The following is a 20,434-nucleotide window of genomic DNA, read 5'->3' on the forward strand; positions in this document are numbered from 1 at the left end:
TCACCTTTGAAGGTGGTGAGCAGGTCAGTGCCGTCCGGGGCTCTCAGGAGGAAATAAAGCATCTTATGGGATACTCCTCTGCAAAGACTTGACACGTGGAGGCTTTCCCACTGCGTGTTTGCAACAGGACCTTTGCACACCCCACCTTCCCTCCCCATCTTTAGCAGGGGAAAAAAACCAGAGGGGAGGGATGGCATATTGCACTAGTGCAGAAGCGTCTAAGCAGCTGCTACTTTTAGGAGGAAAGTGTTACCAGAGGCCAGCAGCCCCGCCGGCACCCGGGTGCGAACGCCGCAGAGCTACCACATCACCCCTCCGCTCCATTTCACGTAGCTCCCGGTCGACCCCTCTGACCTGGCTCAGCCCGTCCGGCCCCTGCTCTGCACAGCAAAGGGGATACAGCATCAGCCCCACCGCACGCTGCCTGCATCGCAGAGAGCTTGGCCGCGGCTCCGTTAACTCAGGAGGAACCAGGGGGGAGGTGTTTTCCAGAAACTCAGTGATACATTTGCTACTTTACGGCCGTGCCAATGTTTCCCATTCGGTTCACTAGGAAAAAAAGGGTATTGGATACATTTCACCACGGTATAACGAGTGAAATAGTTATTCTTGATTTCCTCAGTGCCTTGTTAGGGGGGAGTATGTTTTAGGTCTGGAACTGGCTCTGTGTCGCAGACTATGGAGCGGTGAGGGCCGGAGGAGGAGGAGGAGGAACGAAGCAGAAGAAAGAAGGAACGGACAAGTCGGACCAGATCCTCACAGTGCAACACCGTGTGCGGAGGGAGCGGTGCCTCGGTGCTGCCCGTCAGCGAGCCAGGGCCATGATCAGGCTGGCGCACATCTCGAAGAAGTCCATGGTGTGGCTCCCCAGGCGCGGCGTCACCGCGGGGATGCTGCCGACGAAGGAGCCGCTCAGAGAGCTCATCAGCGACTGGCACTCGGCGGCGGCGGCGGCATCGATGCTCAGCCTCGGCCGGTGCAAGCCGGCGGCGGAGCAGGAACGCTGCGGCGTGGACGAGCCGGACCTCTGCTCCATCACGTCGTCTTGAATATAAAAAAAAAAAAAAAGAAAAAAGAAGAAGTGGCATTAGTTTGGCATCTGCAATGCATGTTTGGTAAGGAACGAGTGACAGTGGTGGAGACAAATGGATCAAAAGGGCTTTCGCTGACTTGAAACAGCTGCATAAGCATTTCGAAATGCAAAGAAGGATTTTAAATTTTTTTTTAAACTTCTAAACCTGCCATTTTATGTGTTTTACATCTCATGTTGAACCATTTCCCGCTTACCATCGATGCTTTTGAAGTCCAAGAGATAGCTACGGTTGTCAACTTGGTAGAGCTGCAGGCTCATCTTCACGTAATTGCCCGTCACCGGGTTCTTGCGGCGCACTCTGAGATAGTAGGAGTTCACCACCTGCAACGGGAAACGTGCTTTCAGGAGTAAGATTCAAAGTAGCAAGAAGAACATTTCTTTCCTTATTTTTTTCTAAATGCTAGCAAGACATCTTCTGAGAAAAACACGGTTTGTAGAAAGAACAATGCCTATAAAATTAAGCAAACGGCTTCTTATCCTATTTCCTTCTATCTTTAAAAATGCTTCTTAGGGCTCTGATTCACCAGCTGCTGGCAGACGAAGCTGCAGTGACCCGTCTGCCAGGCACCAAAGTGATGTTTGCTCCTCCCTCACCAGCAGCAATGGCCACACGAGCCAAAAAGTCCACTCACGGCCCCGCGTACGAGGACCATGCCCGTGAAAGGGCAAGTTGGGCAGCTGGGGAGAGTAACCTCTCCCATCGGCGCAGCTAAATTCAGCGTTTGTGAATCAGCCTCGAGCTGTGTATTTTCTCCTGCCCACCCCACAGTCTGCTGCATCTCATTTGCAATGAGATCTTTTCTCTGTGCTACATTTACGAAGCAATTGCATGGATGGGAAAGCTGTTTTGATGGAGAGTCACATCTGACGTTATTCTTAGGGTGGGAAAGATTATTGTGAAACCTCCTCGTATAAAATAAGCTCCGCTGCCTACATGAAGACGTTGGGCTGATTTGGTTTGTGAAGCAGTACCAGAAATACATCAGGTTTGTTCGCTCTCTGTAAAACCATGCAGTTAACAAATGTCTGGCTGGTGTAGGCATATGCATCTGGAGACAGTCCATCTCCTGGCTGGCGCAGTGAAATCAGGCTTCTGGGTGCTACTTGGCTTTAAATATGTAATATTATCAAAAATAAGGAGGAGATAGGAGGCTCCGAAGAAGCGGCACAGTGATGTTCACGCTGTGCAACCCTTGGGACCTGGAACGAGGAGGGTATCTCCTCTGGTGATGAAGATCTGGGCTGAAATTCTCCTTACCTTGCTCCCGATGCTCGCACGAGGCTGCTGCGAAAGGCCATGAGTCAGGAGAGCTCACGTCAGCGACTGCACCGAGATTTAGGGAATCAGGCTCAGCAGAAAATATTAAGGGCTAACTTAGGGATTTATTAATCGGACTTCGAAAAAGATTGTGACTAAATGCTGTGTAGCTCTGAAGAAATATCTGAGGTGAGTACTGTCAACTAAAATGTCATCTGGGTTTAAATCAAGCTTCAAGAAGCCGAGCCCTAAACCGGGGAAGCAGTAAGTGTCTGAAAGCATATCTGGTCCGCGAGCACCGCTCCACCTCCATTGAGGAAAAAGCCACCACATCAATGGTACAAACTCCTGCCCCCAACACCCCCCTGCCCCTCACCTGCGCATCTTTTAAGAAGATGCATGTCGTGCCATTCAGCACACACGGCTGCTAGGACCCAAGCAGAAATAACGAGAGTTACTTTGCTCAGGAGCACCCAAGATGACCTCGCAAGGAATTAGCTGCTAAAATTAGAAACGTGACCATCTCCTCTTATCCCCGCAGCTAAACAAGGCAGAATCATCCTTCCAGTCAGGGCTTAGAGCATTCAGAAAGAAAACTCTTTATTTCACGCCACGAATAAACACCAGGAGATATTTAACCACAGCTAGCATCTTACCTCAGCCTGTTTGTATTAATGAGAAATAACAGGGATGATCGCAAGGTGTGGGCATTTATTTGGAAACAGGGGAGGCCGTAACCACACTTATTAACCCCCCTGAGCAATTCAGCTCATGGGAAAAAGACCCTGGAAAACCACCACGAAGCACCAGCATTCCCTACCTTCCACTCGAAGTCCAGCTGTTTCATGGCACGGTACACCTCGGCCATAATGTCATAGGGTTTGCTCTGGCTGCGGATTCCCAGGTGCCACTTGGCCTTTTTGACAGTCAGGGGTTTTGGCTTCGTGGTGTTGAGGGCATCCAAGGGACATCGCGCTTTGGGGCTGTCCGCTATCAACGGCGGCATCCGCTCAGGGTGCGGCTTCACCCCGGGAGGGACGTGCATGGCGCTGTCGTCCATGAAGGAGCCGGTGGGGGGGCTGGAGGCGAGGTAGAACTCGCTGGCTTGGTTCATGATCCTCCGGTTGTCGATAACGAGGTGGTAAGCCACCGCCAGCTGGTCCTGAGGGTCACCGCTGTACAAGCTGTTCATCACCTCCGACTCCGTGCATTCAAACTTTTCACAAACTTCCCGAACCGCGTCGTCGTCGATGACGGTGGCGTCGTAAGAAGGGTCCTCTGGGAACAGGTAACTGGGCAGCTCCTCCTTAAACCACTCGTGTTCCCTGGGGAAAGGCCCAGAGGAGCCGCTGTGAGCTCTGTGCAAGGCAACCGCTGCCACCAGTTCCTCGCTTGGTCTAGCTAAGACTAATCCTCAGCTGCAGACTGGGGAGCTCAGCCCAGCCTTGCACGGTCCCCCCAGTATCGCAACAGCGATGACACTTTGCAAGCATGGCTGCTTGCTCGCGTGGCTTTGAAATAAGACCTCAGCGCTTACAAGATGCTCACGCTTTTTGATTGCTGTGGGTCTGATAGAGATACAAGAAGATCAAAGCTATCCAGGTACCTGATTCCCACCGACTTACAGTGAAGTCAATGATAATTAAGTGGCTAAATGCCATAGAGAGCCTTGTCTATAGGTTCTATGTATATCAACTGTAATCTCGCCACATGTGCTGCTGCTCTAACATGTAATTAAATCTTCTAGTCTTAAGGAATTAAGAAATAAAAAAGGCATTTTACTTGGTTTTACTTGAAGGGTAAAATTAAGGCTATACATTGCAAATACATTAAAAACCTGAGAACTCCTGAAAGTCCTAGTAACATTTATATATATGCTTAGCACACCAGCTAGATGTAATGATTACTATAAATTTCATAAAATGTGTATCGGGCTCCAGTTTTACAAAATGTTTCTAAAATGGCTCAGACTCTGAGAATTTTGAAGTCCTGCTACCAGCCATGAACTTCTAATGATCTCTGCAGGCACAAATATCTGCCTAAGAGCCCAATTGTTCCCTTTACCTTGAATTTCCACAGTGACGCGTACAGATAAAAGGTTCCTGGGCACTGCACTCATTGACTAGACAAGAAAACTACGCTGCATTTAAAGATGAACCATTTGCTCACATTTTAAACTATATCCAATATTTACAGATTAAGTTAGTAATTCTTGTGTTTCTCCTCCTTTTTTATTGGATGGACACGAAGTACAATCATTACCCTCTTATTCTGAACTGGCACCCAGAGAGAGGTGGTCTTGAAATAAAGTAATGAAAAATGAGTGGTGGATATTAAGTTCTTAGGATTATTGCATGATATAGCTGGTTTTGCCAAACACTATTAAGAGATTTTTGAGGCTATTTTATAATGCAGTAAAATAGCATTTTTTATATATATACATAATGTATATAAAATCATCACCCTGTTCATCATCGCCCACTGCCAGCCAGCAGCACCCACCTCTCTATCAGCACCGAAGGGTGCAGGAGGGCTCCTTGAATCACTTGGGACAAAAACCAGCTGGATTAGCTGACTGCTGCTGTAAACCACCCTGCCACCTGCCAGCAGGTGACCCCCAGGACAGCCACCATCCTCTGCCACCGGCACGCCGGAGACCCCCCCCACAGCCAGCCCACCCCATCCCACCTGGGCTGACCTGATGTCCTTGATGGTTGCTCGCTTGAGGGGGTCAACCTGCAGCATGTGCATGAGGAGAGTGGCAACGGAGCGGTTGAGGTATTCGGGGATGTAAAACACACCTCCCCGGATCTTCTTGAAGAGGGTGGGGACGTGCTCGTCGTCGAAAGGCAGAGTGCCGCAGAGAAGGGCGTAGAGGATAACACCGCAGCTCCAGATGTCCACCTCCGGGCCAGCGTACAGCCTGTGCGAAGGCAAGGGCAGGAGAAAGGTCTCACCCCTCGTCCTCCTCTCCTTAGTTAGGGTGCAGGTCCCACTGGGCGAGCTGGGGACCCGCTGCCGGCTCCACCGGGGCCAGAGCTGCAGCCCACCCCAGGGCTGCTCAGGCGGATGCCCCCAGCCAAACCTGCTTAAGCCCAAACCCCTCAGGGGCGAGGGGAAGTGACACGGCAGAGCTGGCGCTGGCTGCCAACATCCCTGGGTACATCCCTGCTTCCAACAGACCCTCCAAAAAGCCAAACCCCCCATTTCCAAGAGCTCTGCCAGGCTGTTTGCTCCTTTGCCCCAAGGGCTCAGCCAGCAATTTCTGTTCATTCAGCGAGGCAGATTAAACAGCAGCAGATACTCTATCTCCGAGTGTTTATTTTCGGTTGAAGTTTGTACGCTGGAATGCAAGTGCTCCCGCTTCCGACAAGCTGCTAATGTGCTCCCTGGCATCACCAAGTCGGGACACCCCAAATATACGAGTTTTGCTGCTGCGTGCTTGCTCGATTTGTTTCTCTCTTTTTGCTACAACTGATGCTTTCTCAGTGATTTTGGGAGGCAGTGCCTACCCTCGGGCTGTAAAATCCTACCAAAATACAGAGGTTGAAATGGAAATACAGAACTCTCTTCATGAAACCTCATCATCCTGCACTCGCTCCTCCTGAAAAACACCGCCGCAGACAAAAAAGCACCGGTCACGCATGCGGTCATTCTCTGAACACCAGCAAAACACCGGAACGCCAGCTCTGCTTGTCCAAGGGTGAGACTTTCCCTGCCGAGGCCAGGGACAGCAGCAAAGTCATTTTGGAAATGGGGACAATTAGCTAGATGCCCCCCTTGGTCCTGCCTCCATACCCAATTCCAACAAGTAGGAAGCCCGATTCTTTTGCTGATAACGATATTGCTTGCACCGCTGATTGGACTTTTAAGCCCAAATGAGATGCACTTTTATGACTCTGAAACCCGAGCTGTCATGCTCTGCTGCTTTTGTGCTCTACCCAGCAAAGGCAGCAGGAGCCGGGAACCAGCTCAGCCCTGTCCTGCCCAGCCACCGGCAAGGCATTCGTCCCGCTGCAGGAACAGCAGATCATGCCTCTCCCCCCCAAATGCAGCTCTCCTACGCTGCTACAGCTTTGAGAAGAGGGCAGCTTGGCGTATAATTCAGGGCTATAAAAAAGAAGGATCACCCATACTGTAAGCAGTACTGATGCGGGAGGGCTGCAGCAGTAGCTGGTGAAAAAGTGCAACGTGTAGGTTTGGTTTTGTTTTTCTTTCTTACCTTTGTTGCTAATAAGCTGCATTGCCTGTATCCTTGGGAAGATCAGGCTCCGCATACAGGGACTAAATCCTTTTGTTAATCATCTGCCATGTGCCTTGTCTCCTATATGAACTGACAATAAGGTGCTTCTGGCCTTAACTGAAAAGGGCATGGAAATAATATTTTTTTGGAATCACAGGAGAGTTTCTGGCTTTGTCCCCCTCTTGACAATGAGGATTTACTTGCTTTCGCACATAGAGCTGTAGTCACAACAGGGTTTTTGGATGCTGGTCTAATTCCTAGGATACTCTGCCAACACTTGCACTGGTGTAAACAGGGATAAAATAATCATAATCACAGCTAAGACACTTGGAACAAAATGTTGTATTTAAAAGCTACGGTTGTAGGCAAAATACAGTGGATTAGGAAAACTAATGCTCATGCAAAGTGTGATTCAAAAATACAGGGCAGGTAATGCGGAGATGGGCAGTTTGAAGGACCATACAGAGGACTGAAAATTTGAAAAATCTGTATTTGCAATCCTTGCTATGCTATTACAGAGAGAGTTAGGGAAATAAAAGTACATTCTAGGTAACCTAGGTTCTTGACAGTAAAATACAGGAGATAACACTTCTGTATCAACATGGCAAAGTCCCATTCAACTTTGCAGAGCGCGTTCAACGTCCCACGTGTTGTACAGATGTTGCACGCTGAGAGATGCAACCACACTGGAGGTTTGTCAATTCAATTCATCAATTCAAAACAAAGTTATGATGGTTGAACCTACTGTCACAAACAAAACCCCTAGCTTAAGAAACCAGAAGACAAGTATTTTCAATACAAGAGTTCAACAGTGTAGGGAAGTGATTAAAGATCTTCCTGATTCTTCTGTTAGTGAATGGTTTTCCTTATTAACACTGTGTTATATTATATTATAGGTGGGCAGGAGAGAATGGAGTGGCCTGGAAAAGCCTTTCCATCTGAAACCTCAGTAATTTTCACCCTCTTTGATTAGCAATATAAACAGTCAACATCTGCTATTAATAATTCCTCCAAAGTAAACATCTTCAGCAAAACATGGTTTTCTATCACAGCTATTGAGAAATGTAATAACCAAGAAAACTTTCAGATTTTTGCCAGTAGATTCACCCAAACATAAAATACAGGCTGGAAGGATCCATCTGCTTTTACTAGATGTGCAAAGCTGTTTCCAATCCCAAGAACAAATTTAAAGACCATGTGCTCGCATAGGCTCTGATTAGAAGTGGAACGTCCTACCTTCCAGAGATGACTTCAGGGGCTGCATAATTTGGGGAACCACAGCTGGTGCGTAGAAATTCGCCATCTGACATCATGTTGGACAAGCCTAAAAACAAGATGTTTACTACATATTGATGTTTGATGTGAAGGTCCAGCCACAGAGGACTCCATGTCGCACAGAGGAGGAGAGGTATAGCAAGTGGAGGGGGAAATTTGGAGGGGAACCGTTGACATAATTTAGATAGATTCCTTTGAGCTGATTTGCAAATTATTATTATTATTATTGTTGTTGTTGTTGTTGTTATTGATATTTTCACATCCAATCACGGAATATTCACTCCAGGCTAATTTTGCTTCTCTAAGTTGCAAATCCCAGAGCACAGAGGAAAAGAGACATAATTCATCCCAGAGCACTGACTTTATATGAGAATTGTGTGGGGTTGTGAAATTAGTAAATCTTCAAAAGGATTTATCACTGTTAGAAAGGACTCACCGGGACCGAGCTGGTAGCCCAGCTATTTCAATGGATTTCAATCGGTAATGCCACTTAAAGACTCCTGTTACTGCTCATTTGTAAAATGAAGTGAGGCCAAGAGCACGTGGCCAAACGTACGGAGAACACGCAGGAAAATAAACACAGGCAGCCAGCTCACCCTGGAATTAACTGCATCGAGTCTGTCTTAAACATAAATTAGCTAAATCCTTATATTAGGTGATTACACTAAAACATCGCGAAGATTTGCAAATTACTTTGCTGCTCCATTCTTAATGCCAGTACAGAAGCAGCCTACAATAAGTAATCCCTGCTTTTGCAAAAAGGCTGGTGTTTATAACTGTGGGCTTTTCAGGTAAAGCAACTGCTAGTGGTTAGGAAAACAGGCTCTGGGTTTTGTAAGGCGTGCTACACGGACACGCTCCAGCAAGCACCTCGGAGCTGGCTGCATTTCTGGAATGCTGCTGGGGTCACATACCAAAATCGGCTATCTTTGCATTCATCTGTGCGTCCAGCAGCACGTTCTCTGGTTTCAGGTCTCGGTGGACAACCATGTGTCTGTGGCAGTAATCCACCGCGGAGAGAATCTGCTGGAAAAGGCGTCGAGCTTCTGCCTCTTCAACCTACGGACGCAAGGGGAAATAGTCCTGAAGGTTGGTCTGTCTGCGGAGCTGGCAAGGGAAGGTTTGACTTAGCAAGGAGCCAAAACGTTCCAGGGTGCAGAGAGAAAATCACAGCGTGCTTGTGACCAGAAGCAGCAAATAAAGCAGATTTCCCCCCTTGCATTTTATAACGTCCTAGTGTTCGCAAATGATATAGCCCAGAGATGAAATTAGAAACCTAAATTTAGCTGAGCTATCAAGAAGAACTTATTGGTGGCACCTATGAGGCAATGGCTTGCTGTCCCAATAGGACCAGTTCTGCTACACAGCACACGCAGATCGAGGCTGGACAAAACACCGCAGAGGATGCTGCAGGGAGCAATTCCCCATGGACAGGCAGCTTTGGGAAAAAAACCTAAGGGTGGAATATTGTGATGATTTTGATTAGCTATATAGCTATATTAGCTACAAAGTTCTATGAACTGTATTAAAGAAATTATATTTAAAATGATGAGGAGACTGATTATTTTTACTGATGACTTCCTAAAGGCTCTGTTCATGAAAAATTTAGTTTCTGAATGCAAAAGGATCCAAATTAGTCACTGAAAAGATCCAGATGGGTAAAACATGCTGGCCATCAGAACTATACATAGAGAAGTAAATGGAGTCAGCTCCATCGACCAGTGCACTAATCTAAACCAATTTATTGTAAATGTATTGATTTTTGTAGCACAGAGAAATGTATGATGGGCTGATCCTTCACCTGAAGCCTTATTCTGGATGTCCACTTCAGCCCATTTTTATCTCCTTGCCCTGCGACTGCTCCCTGCCTACGAGGATGTCCACGGGGCAGAGACTAGTGATTTTCTTTGTAACCGTAACATCACATTTCATGGGCTCAACCTACGCCTCAGGTGATTTACACCCAGCAGGATTACTGGCATTTGAAAATGTTGTTCAGATAAGCCACATCCTTAAAAAGTCTTCAAAAAACCTGACGTGGAGCCAAGGGGGAGGCGAATGACTGGGATGGAGACCACACCGAGTGCTCTTCCCCTCCGGTGCCCTGCAACGTAAATCTGCTGCTGAACCGTGGGGGTTTTGACAGGCAACCCATAGCTAAAAATTACAAAAATAGGCTAGTTTTCCAAATATTTACACTAAGCAACACGTTACCTTGGATATTTTGGTTTGCGTATCGAAATACATCAGAGAACGTTGCAAAAAATCACACGCAACTTTTGTGCGAGCCGGGTATGAGACACTCCAGACGGGATTGCTGTGAAGCAACTTCTATTTTGGGCCTTAACCTTAACCGTGCTCCCTTTAGCAGTCGTTTTGCTTCTAAACACCATCCTCTTCCCACACAAGTGTTTGGGCTGACACGGTACTGGCACTTACACGTCCGTGCTTACAGATGTAATCAAATAATTCACCGCCAGATACATATTCCATGACCATGAAGAAGTCCGTTGGCGTGCTGATGACCTGGTACCTTCAAAAACACAAGCAGATTTAGAAAAAAATAGTTAAGAGGAGGGAAAGGCTTTTAAACAGATTGTTAGTTTCCTGTCAAGCCTTAAAATAAGCATTTGTTTGGATCTTGCATTTATAATTGCTCTCCACTTCTGAAAAGCCACCTCCTGCTTCAAGTATAATCTTTCACTTGTCTATGAAAGGATCTCTTTTACAGACCTACGGTTTTTCTTCAGGCTTTTAAATAATCCTCTGAAATCTCTGCCAGACAATCCCATCACATTTAAGACTGTCCTGACTTCCAAATTTCCATTTTGGCTAAGATCTGCAACTCCAGCTTTAGAAATGAAGGCTTTGTTAGCTGGGGCAGGGAAGGGGGATATTTGGTTTCCCTCATATCAAGGATAAAGGAGATAAAGAAGAACTCTAGACACTAGAGGGAGCTTCTTTTGGAAAGGTATAGAAACAAAGACGAGCACCCCAAAAGATCACAGCTATTTTTCAAATATTAAATCCCTCTATATTCTAGAATGGGAGAAAAAAAAGAAGAGCATCACCCTTGACTCAAAAATTTATTCTCCGTTTTCATTCAAAATGATCCCTGCGCGCTGCAAACGCCTTTCAGTGTCCCAGCTGGTACAAACTGCCAGTGATCAGCGGAGGTCAATGCAGCTACAGGAATTCATAGCAGCACCAGCTGAGCCCCCCCTGTTTTATTTCAGACACATTGTTGTTTGCTTTTTTTTTTTGCATTTCTGTGGGTTGTAATTTGAAACAACGAGATTTCAAACAATTTTCAGAGATCAGCAAGTGAACGGGTGATAGTCCCATAAAAATCAATAGGATCAACTTAATTTTTCTGAAGTGCTTTGGACCCAGACATCTAAGTTATTGTTAATAGCCCCACTATTTCTTTTATATATATGTAAAAAGCTATTGAAAGAGGAGGTTTATGTACCGTGGTCTCCGCCTCACCTCTTTCCTTTATCATTGTATTTCATGATTGCAGTATGTACCACAGAACACTGATATTGTTAAACTGGGTTTAATTTTTAGGCTTTAATAGTTTGACAAACGTGTGAACAGGACTTAACTTGCAGGATGCTGGATGCACAGCTGAGGGCTCTTGCTGGCTTTTTCCTGAAATAATACCAATCTGTTCTCCAATAAATCCATGGAACTGTGAAGTTACTCTAAAGTCAACAGTTGCTGCATGGTTAGTTATTTAACTGTAGAGAGAATTTGTTTTCCCTTGCCTCTAAGTCCCAGGTATTTGCTATATCTCATGCCAGTTTTAAGGCTGACCTAAATGTCAACTTATCCTTGCAGTTACCATTCAACAGCTTTCTTTTATAGAAATGCCAAAGATATTATCGAGTGCCTCATTAATGTGGACTGGCTGCACAAACTGGGGATTGAGAAGGAATCCCAGAGGCTGGAGCGCAGGTGCTGATTTACAACTTAAATTCAGGTTCATCAGAGTGGCAACTTTGAAAACTGATGTCTGAATAATAAATTTAAAAAAAAAATGTTCCTTTAAGCTCTGGATAATCAGGCCATTAAAACGTAAATCCTATTGACTTCAGGCCAAGGCTTCACCCTACGAGCCTGACCGTGCTGCAGTTCCTCAGGCACGATTCTCAGCAGCTTCAAGCCTGGAGATATCAAGGCAAAAAAGGGTCATCACAAAAACTCCAAATAGCATCCCAGCGCAGGAAAGCCCAGACCCTCTCTACGCACGTTTATAATGGCCTCTGCATGGAAGAGAGGACAGCTTGGACAGGTTTAGCTGAGCAAAACTTGATGCAGGGACATCCCTCTGTTGGCTGGCACAATAACCCAGGCTCCCAATGGAAGCAACATCTTCCATCATTTCGCATCGTTTTTCAACTGTGTCCCCCTGTAAGTTAGCGGGAGACTCTCAAAAAGCAGCGTTTGGCTCTAACGTGCAAAAACTTGACCATGCACCTAACATTTTCTACTACTCCAAGCCATCTCCTGAAACCCCTTCAACTGCGTACGTGAAGTCTTTGCAGAAGGAGGAGCAAGCTGAACGCGTGGCAGAAAGGGTACTTACAGTTTGATAATATGAGGGTGTCGGAAGAGTTTAAGGTTTTGAATTTCTCGTTTGATCTTCCCAACCACATCCAGGCTGCGTATTTTCTGTCTGTTGAGTATTTTTACTGCTACTTTGTGCCCCGTCAGCTGGTGTTCGCCGACTATTAGAAAGAGAGCGTTGCAAAGTCACTAAACAGCGTGGCAAGATTCATACGAGCAATTTAGGACACTGTGATTTATAAGCAAACAGCAACTCTTGAAGGAAAAAAACCAAAAGATGAGGGAGTGAAATATTTTAAACTTGGGTTTTGTCTCTTCACTTTATTGTCTTCCCAGTGGAGTCATGGAAGACAGAAGAGAGGGGACTTATCTGCAAAAAACGCTCAAGTAAATAAAACAGAGTGAGTTACTGGAGGAGGTCATACCCAAAGCTAATTTGCAAGGATTTATAGCATGTAAAAGCTAGATCAATCAGAAACAGATCTATTTAAATGGCAGAGGAGAATCTCCACTGTAACACACTGGTTGATTAAATCCCTAATAAACCCAGTCTTAAAGCTAGACCATCACACTTCTTTTAAAAAAATGATATAGGGATTTTCCCTGCCCAAAATAGGACTGCGGGATTTGCATTACTAAAATGAATTTCTATTTATACTTTCTCAAGCGTGCTTCTGGGTTTGATGACAAGCTGCAGGAACACTGCTGTACTGCAAGAGCAAATTCTGGTTTTAAAAAAGATACAAACTTCCATATGGGTTTTTATAATACGCACTTGGTGCATTGAGATGCTGATGCCTATCTCCTGTGTACAGGGACAAACAGCAACCACAAACTGGGAGTAGCACCACTGTCACTGGGGGAATTGCACTAACAACAGTAATGTGAAATGCATTCAGCATTTGATCCATTTGTTATCAATAAACAGACTACAAAAAAATAAAAAGCTCCTAGGAAGCAAGATTTATATTGAAGTTAACAGCAGAAACTGCTTGAAAACTGTTAGTTGGATGTTTATATCTAAAAGGGTTCTCTGGCCATCAGCTACACCTTCTCAGTATTTTCTAATGGGATATTAAAGATGGTGACATACGGATGGTTTTCGAAAGACTGCACAGAAAACCTGCTTACAGTAAATATTTGTGCTCTCTAATTATGAACGTTACCCTTCCATAATAACATAGAGCGCAAGGAGTTAATAATTATGAGCAAACCTTGTTATTACATTATTAGACTCTGTAATTTTGGAGGCTTTAATGAGCTGATCAGAAGCAAACGGCGTAAGCAGACGGCATGAGAAGGGCAGGGCGGCAGCGCCGGCACCGCTCGGGGCACGCAAGGTCACTATTATTAGCCACCAGATAAGACCTGCCAGAGATTCTTTCCTCAGTAAGAGCATCCTAAAAATAAAACACTTTACTGCCCTTGAAAATTAAAGCACCACTTTGCATGTCCATTTTATTCCTCGCAATACTTAAAACTACTGGATGAAATGAAAATAAACTAAGCTTTGCAGTATAGATGCAATTTAGGGATTAGCTGAGGGCTGGAGAAGGCAGATAATTCCTCTTGTGCAGTGCAAGGAGAGAGCTGTAAATAGTCCGAGGAGGCATTTTCCCTGGTGCATCCTTGGGAAGAGGAGAGCAAGGCAGCGCTGGGCCTGCCCCATGCTGGGGAGGCTTTGCTGGAGCAAGACTCTGCACAGCAGCCCGTGCGCAGGGCGTGCAAAAGCATGGTCGAGCTTTACTGGGGCTTGCGAGGGGGCCGGGGTACAGCCTCTTCGGCTGCAAGAAATTCTCCCCAAGTTGTGCCAATAGTAGTCTTACAAAGGGCACTGATCGCTCTTTGCCAAGGTTGTCGTGGTATATGCATGGCGTACGTTACACCGAGGAGGAAGGAGTGACACAGGGGTGTAAGACAACTTCAGCAGACGTCTTTGAGATCAAGTCTTCTACAAGCAGCATTTGATTTGTCAACTAGAACCCTGCGATACCTCTCCTCTCTCTTTCCTGGGAGCACAAGAAGCTGTACTTTGAAAGCCGCCCTTGATTCATTCAGCTCCTTTAAAGAATTATAATGCGCTAAGCCATCAGTTGGGAAACTGAGGAACAGCAAAGCAAAGTTGTTTATCACTGAACTAGGAAGAAAACCCTGACTTCTGCCATCCTTTGTTTCAAGACAAACCCCTTCTGGCCTTACCCCAGAGTATGCTTTGAAAAATTTTTATTATAAATTTGGAAAAAAAATAAATAGCCATGCCCGGAATGAATAATTATTGTTTTTAATACCATTGCCAAATAGTTCATCTCCTTTCCATCCATGACAAACAATGTGTAACTCTGCAAAGGTTTGCTAGCTCAAACACATCAATAATTAAAAATAAACAGTCTATTTTGTAATCCATCTTTTGCTTACAGTAAGCATTAGATACAGCGATATTATTGTTTCAGTCCCCAGTGGCTTGTTAAGCCTACTCGAACGCCTTGAGAGATAGAGACAAAGAGAGAATGTAATTTGCTATGTGGTGGGAGCCTTTTAAGCCTTTCAGGTCTCTCCGGCTGCAGCCTATAGACGCAGGAATTTTGACGTGGGGCAGTAAGGACAACCTTCCCTCCGCTCACCGAGTCGCTGTCTCTGACCCCATGTGCTGGAGCATGTTGGTGGGATGACCCAGCCCCAGGATGAGGACCAGGGGCTGGTCCCATGCCTCCTACAGGCATGGAAGGGGATGCTCGTGCAGCTCAGCTCTAATGGGTTTGTCCTCCCCTCGTCTCAAGGGTGGGTGGTGGTGAGGAAGCCTTCTCCTTCCCTCTCACTACTTCCCCGGATTAAAAGCCCAGGGCTGAATGGCAGTATTAGAAAAGGGATTTGAGCATATGTCTTGTCTTTCAGTGAGGAGTACTCAGGTAAGCTCCACCGCAGCTTAAAACCAGCAACCAGGGCTCTGTTGGGGCGAGCAGGGGAGATGGATTCGACACTGAGACGAGGAGCAGCATTGCACCCTGTGTCACAAAAAAACCCCAGCCATAAGGGTTAGGTGGTAACGCTGACCCTAAACTCCAAAAAATGGTACCAAACAGGACACGGTGTGAGTGTCCTTGGCTGCTACCCCATCTGCTTGCATGGTGTGACTGCCTGGGCACGAGAACGCTTCAGCATCAGATGCTATTAAGGAAAGAAGGGAAGAGATATAATAGAATTAGTTTCTGAAAGAAGACCCTTCTAATTTAGTTATTCTTATAAGAGAAAAAATGAGGAGGAATAGCGTTCATCCTACCATCAGCTGAGATAATCATTAAAACCCCTTGACAGCATGTTTTTTTACAGCAGGTACCAACGAAGCCTACCTCTGGGTGCGTGTTTGATGCAGCTCAGGCAGCACAAGCAGTTAACATTTTTGCAAATGCTTCAGGGGAATGTAAGAGTTTAGGGAGGAGTGAGAAAACTCCTTTCCTATCAGCTGTGCCGGCCCTTATCTTAGCCCAAAGTGAAAAATGAATTCCATCCCAAGCATATATTTAGCAACGCTGTATTAATTCTGCCCCAGTGCCACTTGCTCCTATGTTATACCATCCTTTCCTTCTCTTTCCTTCATCTGTTCAGTCTCCTTTAGTCTATCTTCCCCCCAACACAAGGTTTGTCCTTCAGCGGCAATGGTACAGTGCCTGGGAAAACGGGATCTGACCCCGACTTGAGCCCATGGAGGTGCCACCATAACCAACATAAACATAACCCAAGCACTGCCGGTCCTTGAGGGACCACAAATTGATCACCTTGGTGGCCAACAAGCGTTGGATAAGAAACCACCAAGTGGCCACCGGGGACGTCGTGTGTGGCACCACATGGAAAAATATTTGTTTTACTCCGCTAGATTTTGATTTAAGCTCTCCAAACTGCAACCACCATGAACTTCGTTGTGCGAGGGCTGTGGTCACAGGAGAGCTCTTCGGGGACCTGCAGGGTGGGATGTGCCCAGGACAAACACAGCAGCAATTTGTCTAATCTGTTCTTACCAACCACCAGCAGAGGAGATGCCACCTCCTTCCTTCATTGCTTCACTAAACTCAAAATCCAAGATCATTTCCACAGTTCTATTTTCTACAGATTAATCTTACCTTTGGCTTGGAGGACAGGGAAAAGAACTATTACCAGCTCTCCCTGTTTTTGGCAGAATTCTGTGTAGTAACATTGACCCTTGGCATGAGACCTCCTATCCATCCACCACATTCACACCCACCACGTTAACTCCTGCCACCTTCTTCTTTTGTAAAAAACGCTGCATTTTAATCACCATTTCCAGCTGGAATTTCAGTATTATCACCGAAATCCTGCTCTCATCTGCCAACCTATTTGCTCCCCTCCATGCCTTGTATGGTCTTTCTACACAGAAGATCAAGGAACTGAATGAGCTTAAAACTAACATCTCTTGCAGCATTTAGCTAATTTTTAGGAGGATCAGTTCACCGACGACCCAGGCAATGCTGAGCCAGAAGGAACATCCCAACAGGGCAACAGGGACTTCTTCTGCCACATCTCTGGTTTCTGATGGCTCAAAGTGACTATTCAGCTTCAGCCATAAATTCAAGCTCTGGTTAGTACCCCATCGTCACTAAATCCTTCTTTGCCCTGCCATTTTTTTATTTTCTTAATAATTGTAATCCTTAACAATTGTAATTTATGATTTCTTAACTTCGAGGAGTAAGGCAGGAAAAAGTGCCTCCCACAAAGTCTTGTGCGAGGCAGAGTTTGAAGAAAACACATCAGCAACAAGAAATGTCACTGACGGCACCGGCCTTCTTAGTGAAAAAGCAATTTTTATGCACAATATACACAAAGCTTCAACCAACTCAGGCAAAAATCTCTTTGCTTTTCTCATGTTTCTTGCTAAACAGGGTGAATACAGGTTTTCCTAAAGCTCATTTGATTAAAATGCTATAATTCTGTATAAATAGGAGGTCTAGTTTCTTCATCTCAGTTTCCAATCTCAAGTCCAAATTTAACCTGTCAGTTGTAGGCAAAATATAAGGAAAAAAAAGATATAAAGGGTACTACTTACCCATAAAGGATTCTGAGCTAGGAAATCTCTTTTATGTTATTTGAAATGTTTCTTTGAAAACTGTCAGTTTTTACGAAAGTCGGGTCATATGTGGGGTGGGGGGTCTTTGTGCTAGGGACTCCTGAAAGGTAGTTAAGGAAAAAAGGCTATTGTTGGCAGGCTTCATTTGGTCCGCCAGAAAAAAATTGCCTTTGAGCACTTTTTGAGGTCTGCTGGTATACATGAGTGATTTAAATGGTCCTTACCGTTAGAAGTATTTATTCCGATAATTCTTTAGTCAGTAAATTTGTGGTTTGGGATTAAACACAGCAATATATTTTTAGGGGCCTGATTAATGGTCACAGGTGGATTTAGCTCCAGTGGTTGCGGTGGTTTCTTTCCCCTGCTGTCAATTTTGGTTTATTTTAAAACTCCAGTCGCTGAGCGCGGGCACATCACCCCTTCGCCCAGCCACAGCACTGCGGGTAACCTCCCGGCGGGGCAGGGGGACACCGAGCAGGGCAGCTGCTCCGCTGGCTGGAGCTAAACCCATTTCCAACCAGAAATCACAGCTATCCATTTCGCTTAGACAATAAATTTTGTTGTTGTTTGTTTGGGTTTTTTTTAAATATCTTGATTCAAAGATAAAATTTGCACGTAATGGCAGAATTCGCAGGAAAAATAAATACAAATATTTGGAAATCTTACAGTCAGGTAAAGCAAAGCTGGTGCCTTGAAAATGCGAGTTGACTACTCTGGCGTGAATGACAGAGGAATCCCTGTGTACAGCCCAAGCCTGACCCGACCCCTCCATCCCCGCCTGCTGCAGGTCTCAGCCCCGCAGTGGTCCCTCCTGCCCCTTCCTTTCCAAGGGGATGGCAAGGGCTTCGTGGCGTGAGGAACCGGGAGAGGGGGGCACGGAGGGGGAAGGATGCCTGGTTTGCTCTCCAACCTTCCCATCACCTTCCTCCTAGTTCGGGAGGAAAGTTTTGGTGGGTCCTGCTCGGAGCACCGGCGCCGGGGGCTGCAGCAGGCACGGGGCACCACGCGTGGTCTGCATCTCCCACCGGCTGCCCACGACCCCCCTCATCCGTTTCCCCCGCCCCACACCCCGAGAAGGGGGCGCCTCCCACCCCGTGCCCACCGGGGAGGCGCCGGGCTCCGCCAGCCCAGCGCCGCCCGCCCCCCGCCGGACCCCGCCGCCCCCCGGGGGTGCTGCGCGGCCGCGCCGCGGCGGGGGAGCCTCCGAAGGGAGGCGATGCCCGGCGCGGAGGCCCGCTTAGCGGGGAGGCGGGTGGAGGGGAGGCGGCGGGGGGCGCAGCCCGGCGAGCCCGGCCCCCTCCCCGCGGCCGCGGTACTCAGCTCTTGACTTTGCCGAAGGTGCCGACCCCCAGCGTGTCTCCCAGCACGTAGTGGCCGATCTTCACCCGCCCGTCGTGCTTCTGCTTCTCGGCCATGTTCGCCCCCCGCCGACGGACCACAATGCACAGGGCCGGCCCGGCTCGGCGCGGCGCGGCTCGGCGGGCGGGAGCGGCGGCGGCGGCGGCGGCGGGGCGTGCGCGGCGGGGAGCGGCGGGGAGCGGCGGGCCGGGCGGGGAGCGCGGGAGGCGGCTTGCGCGGCCGCGGGGGCGGGGAGGGGCGCGCCCGCCGCGGATGCCGGGTGGGGAGGGGTGCGTGGCGGGGGGGGGGAGAGCTCCTTGGGGTGCACCTGCCTGGGAGCCACACCCTCCTTGGGTGACAGCGTCCTCGGGGTACGCCCTCCCTGCCATGCACCTGCCTGGGAGCGACACCTTCCTCGGAGTGACACCACCCTGAGGGTACACCCTCCTTGGGGTGCACACACTTGGTGGGGACACTCTCCTTAGGGTACACCCTCCTTGGGGTGCACACACTTGGTGGGGACACTCTCCTTAGGGTACACCCTCCTTGGGGTGCACACACTTGGTGGGGACACTCTCCTTGGGGTGTGCCCTCCTTTAGGTGCGCCCTCCTTATGGTGTACCTGGCTTGGGATGGCACCTGTCAGAGGGTGCAGCTGTCAGCTGGTGGCACCCTCCTTGGAGTGACACTTGCCTGGAGGGTGCAGCTGCTTAAGAGTGACACTCTCCTTGGGATGCACCCTGCTTGCAGTGCACCTTACGTGGGTTGAACCTTCCTTATAGTGCATCCTCTTTGGGGTGCACCTGCTGGTACCCTCCTTGGAGAGCAGGTGCCTGAGACTGACACCCTCCTTGGAGTGACACTCACCTGAGGATGACACTGTCCTTGGGGTGCACCCTCCTCATGGTGCACCTTCCTAGGTTTGATCCCTCCTTTTCGTGACACTTTGGTTGGGGTGGGAATGAAATAACATGGGCAGGTGGGGGAGTAGGGAGGAAGGGGTGGAGGGTTGTGGAGTGGTTGGGTAGTGAGCTGAAGGGGGAGAAAGGAAGTGTCGTGGTGAAGAGAAGGGTGGTTGTGATGTGGACAGTGGGTGTCAGGACCTGCCTGGTTGGGTGGGTGTTGCCAGGCCATGGGTTCTGAATGCTGAGGAAGGGAGGTGGCACTCATAGATTGCTGTCCTTTGCCCTGGACTGCAGGCCGGGAGAAGTGGAGACCCAATGTGTGTCAGTAAATTCATATGTGTGGTTGGGAAGGGCTGAATTTGGGGTGATGGAGGTGCTACCTACTGCTAGCAGCTGCTGGGCAGTGCGTTGGGATGTGATGGTGGATGAGCGGTTCTCCCTTGGTAAAGCAGCTACAGGAGCCTTCTTGTGGGTTAGTAGCTGTGTTAATGCAAAAGAGCAAAACAGATGCACGGGGAAGGAAACTTCGATACATCAGCAGTCAGTGCAGCCAGCTGAAACCATCTCCATATCTTGGCAGTGCTGTCAGCTGCTGTTTCTCATGAGCTAACAACTCATCCTAACAATAGCATTATCCATTCCATTCCTTAGCATTTCAGCCCTGGGACAGCCT

General features: G+C 47.6%; 1 protein-coding gene across 1 annotated transcript; it reads right to left on the bottom strand.

Annotated features, from left to right (window-relative positions):
• Positions 1–714: 714 nt before the first annotated feature.
• PRKAA2 (protein kinase AMP-activated catalytic subunit alpha 2) lies at positions 715–18,933 on the bottom strand. The gene is made up of 9 exons (XM_075157026.1): positions 18,840–18,933; positions 12,461–12,602; positions 10,309–10,402; positions 8,784–8,928; positions 7,831–7,918; positions 5,050–5,274; positions 3,172–3,676; positions 1,288–1,414; positions 715–1,044 (listed from the first exon to the last, which is right to left on the bottom strand). Exons 1-9 carry the CDS (start codon positions 18,931–18,933, stop codon positions 806–808), a joined length of 1,659 nt encoding a protein of 552 aa, XP_075013127.1. The 3' UTR covers positions 715–805.
• Positions 18,934–20,434: the final 1,501 nt, after the last annotated feature.

Source organism: Calonectris borealis, chromosome 8 (genome assembly GCF_964195595.1).
Source record: "Calonectris borealis chromosome 8, bCalBor7.hap1.2, whole genome shotgun sequence".
Taxonomy (NCBI): domain Eukaryota; kingdom Metazoa; phylum Chordata; class Aves; order Procellariiformes; family Procellariidae; genus Calonectris; species Calonectris borealis.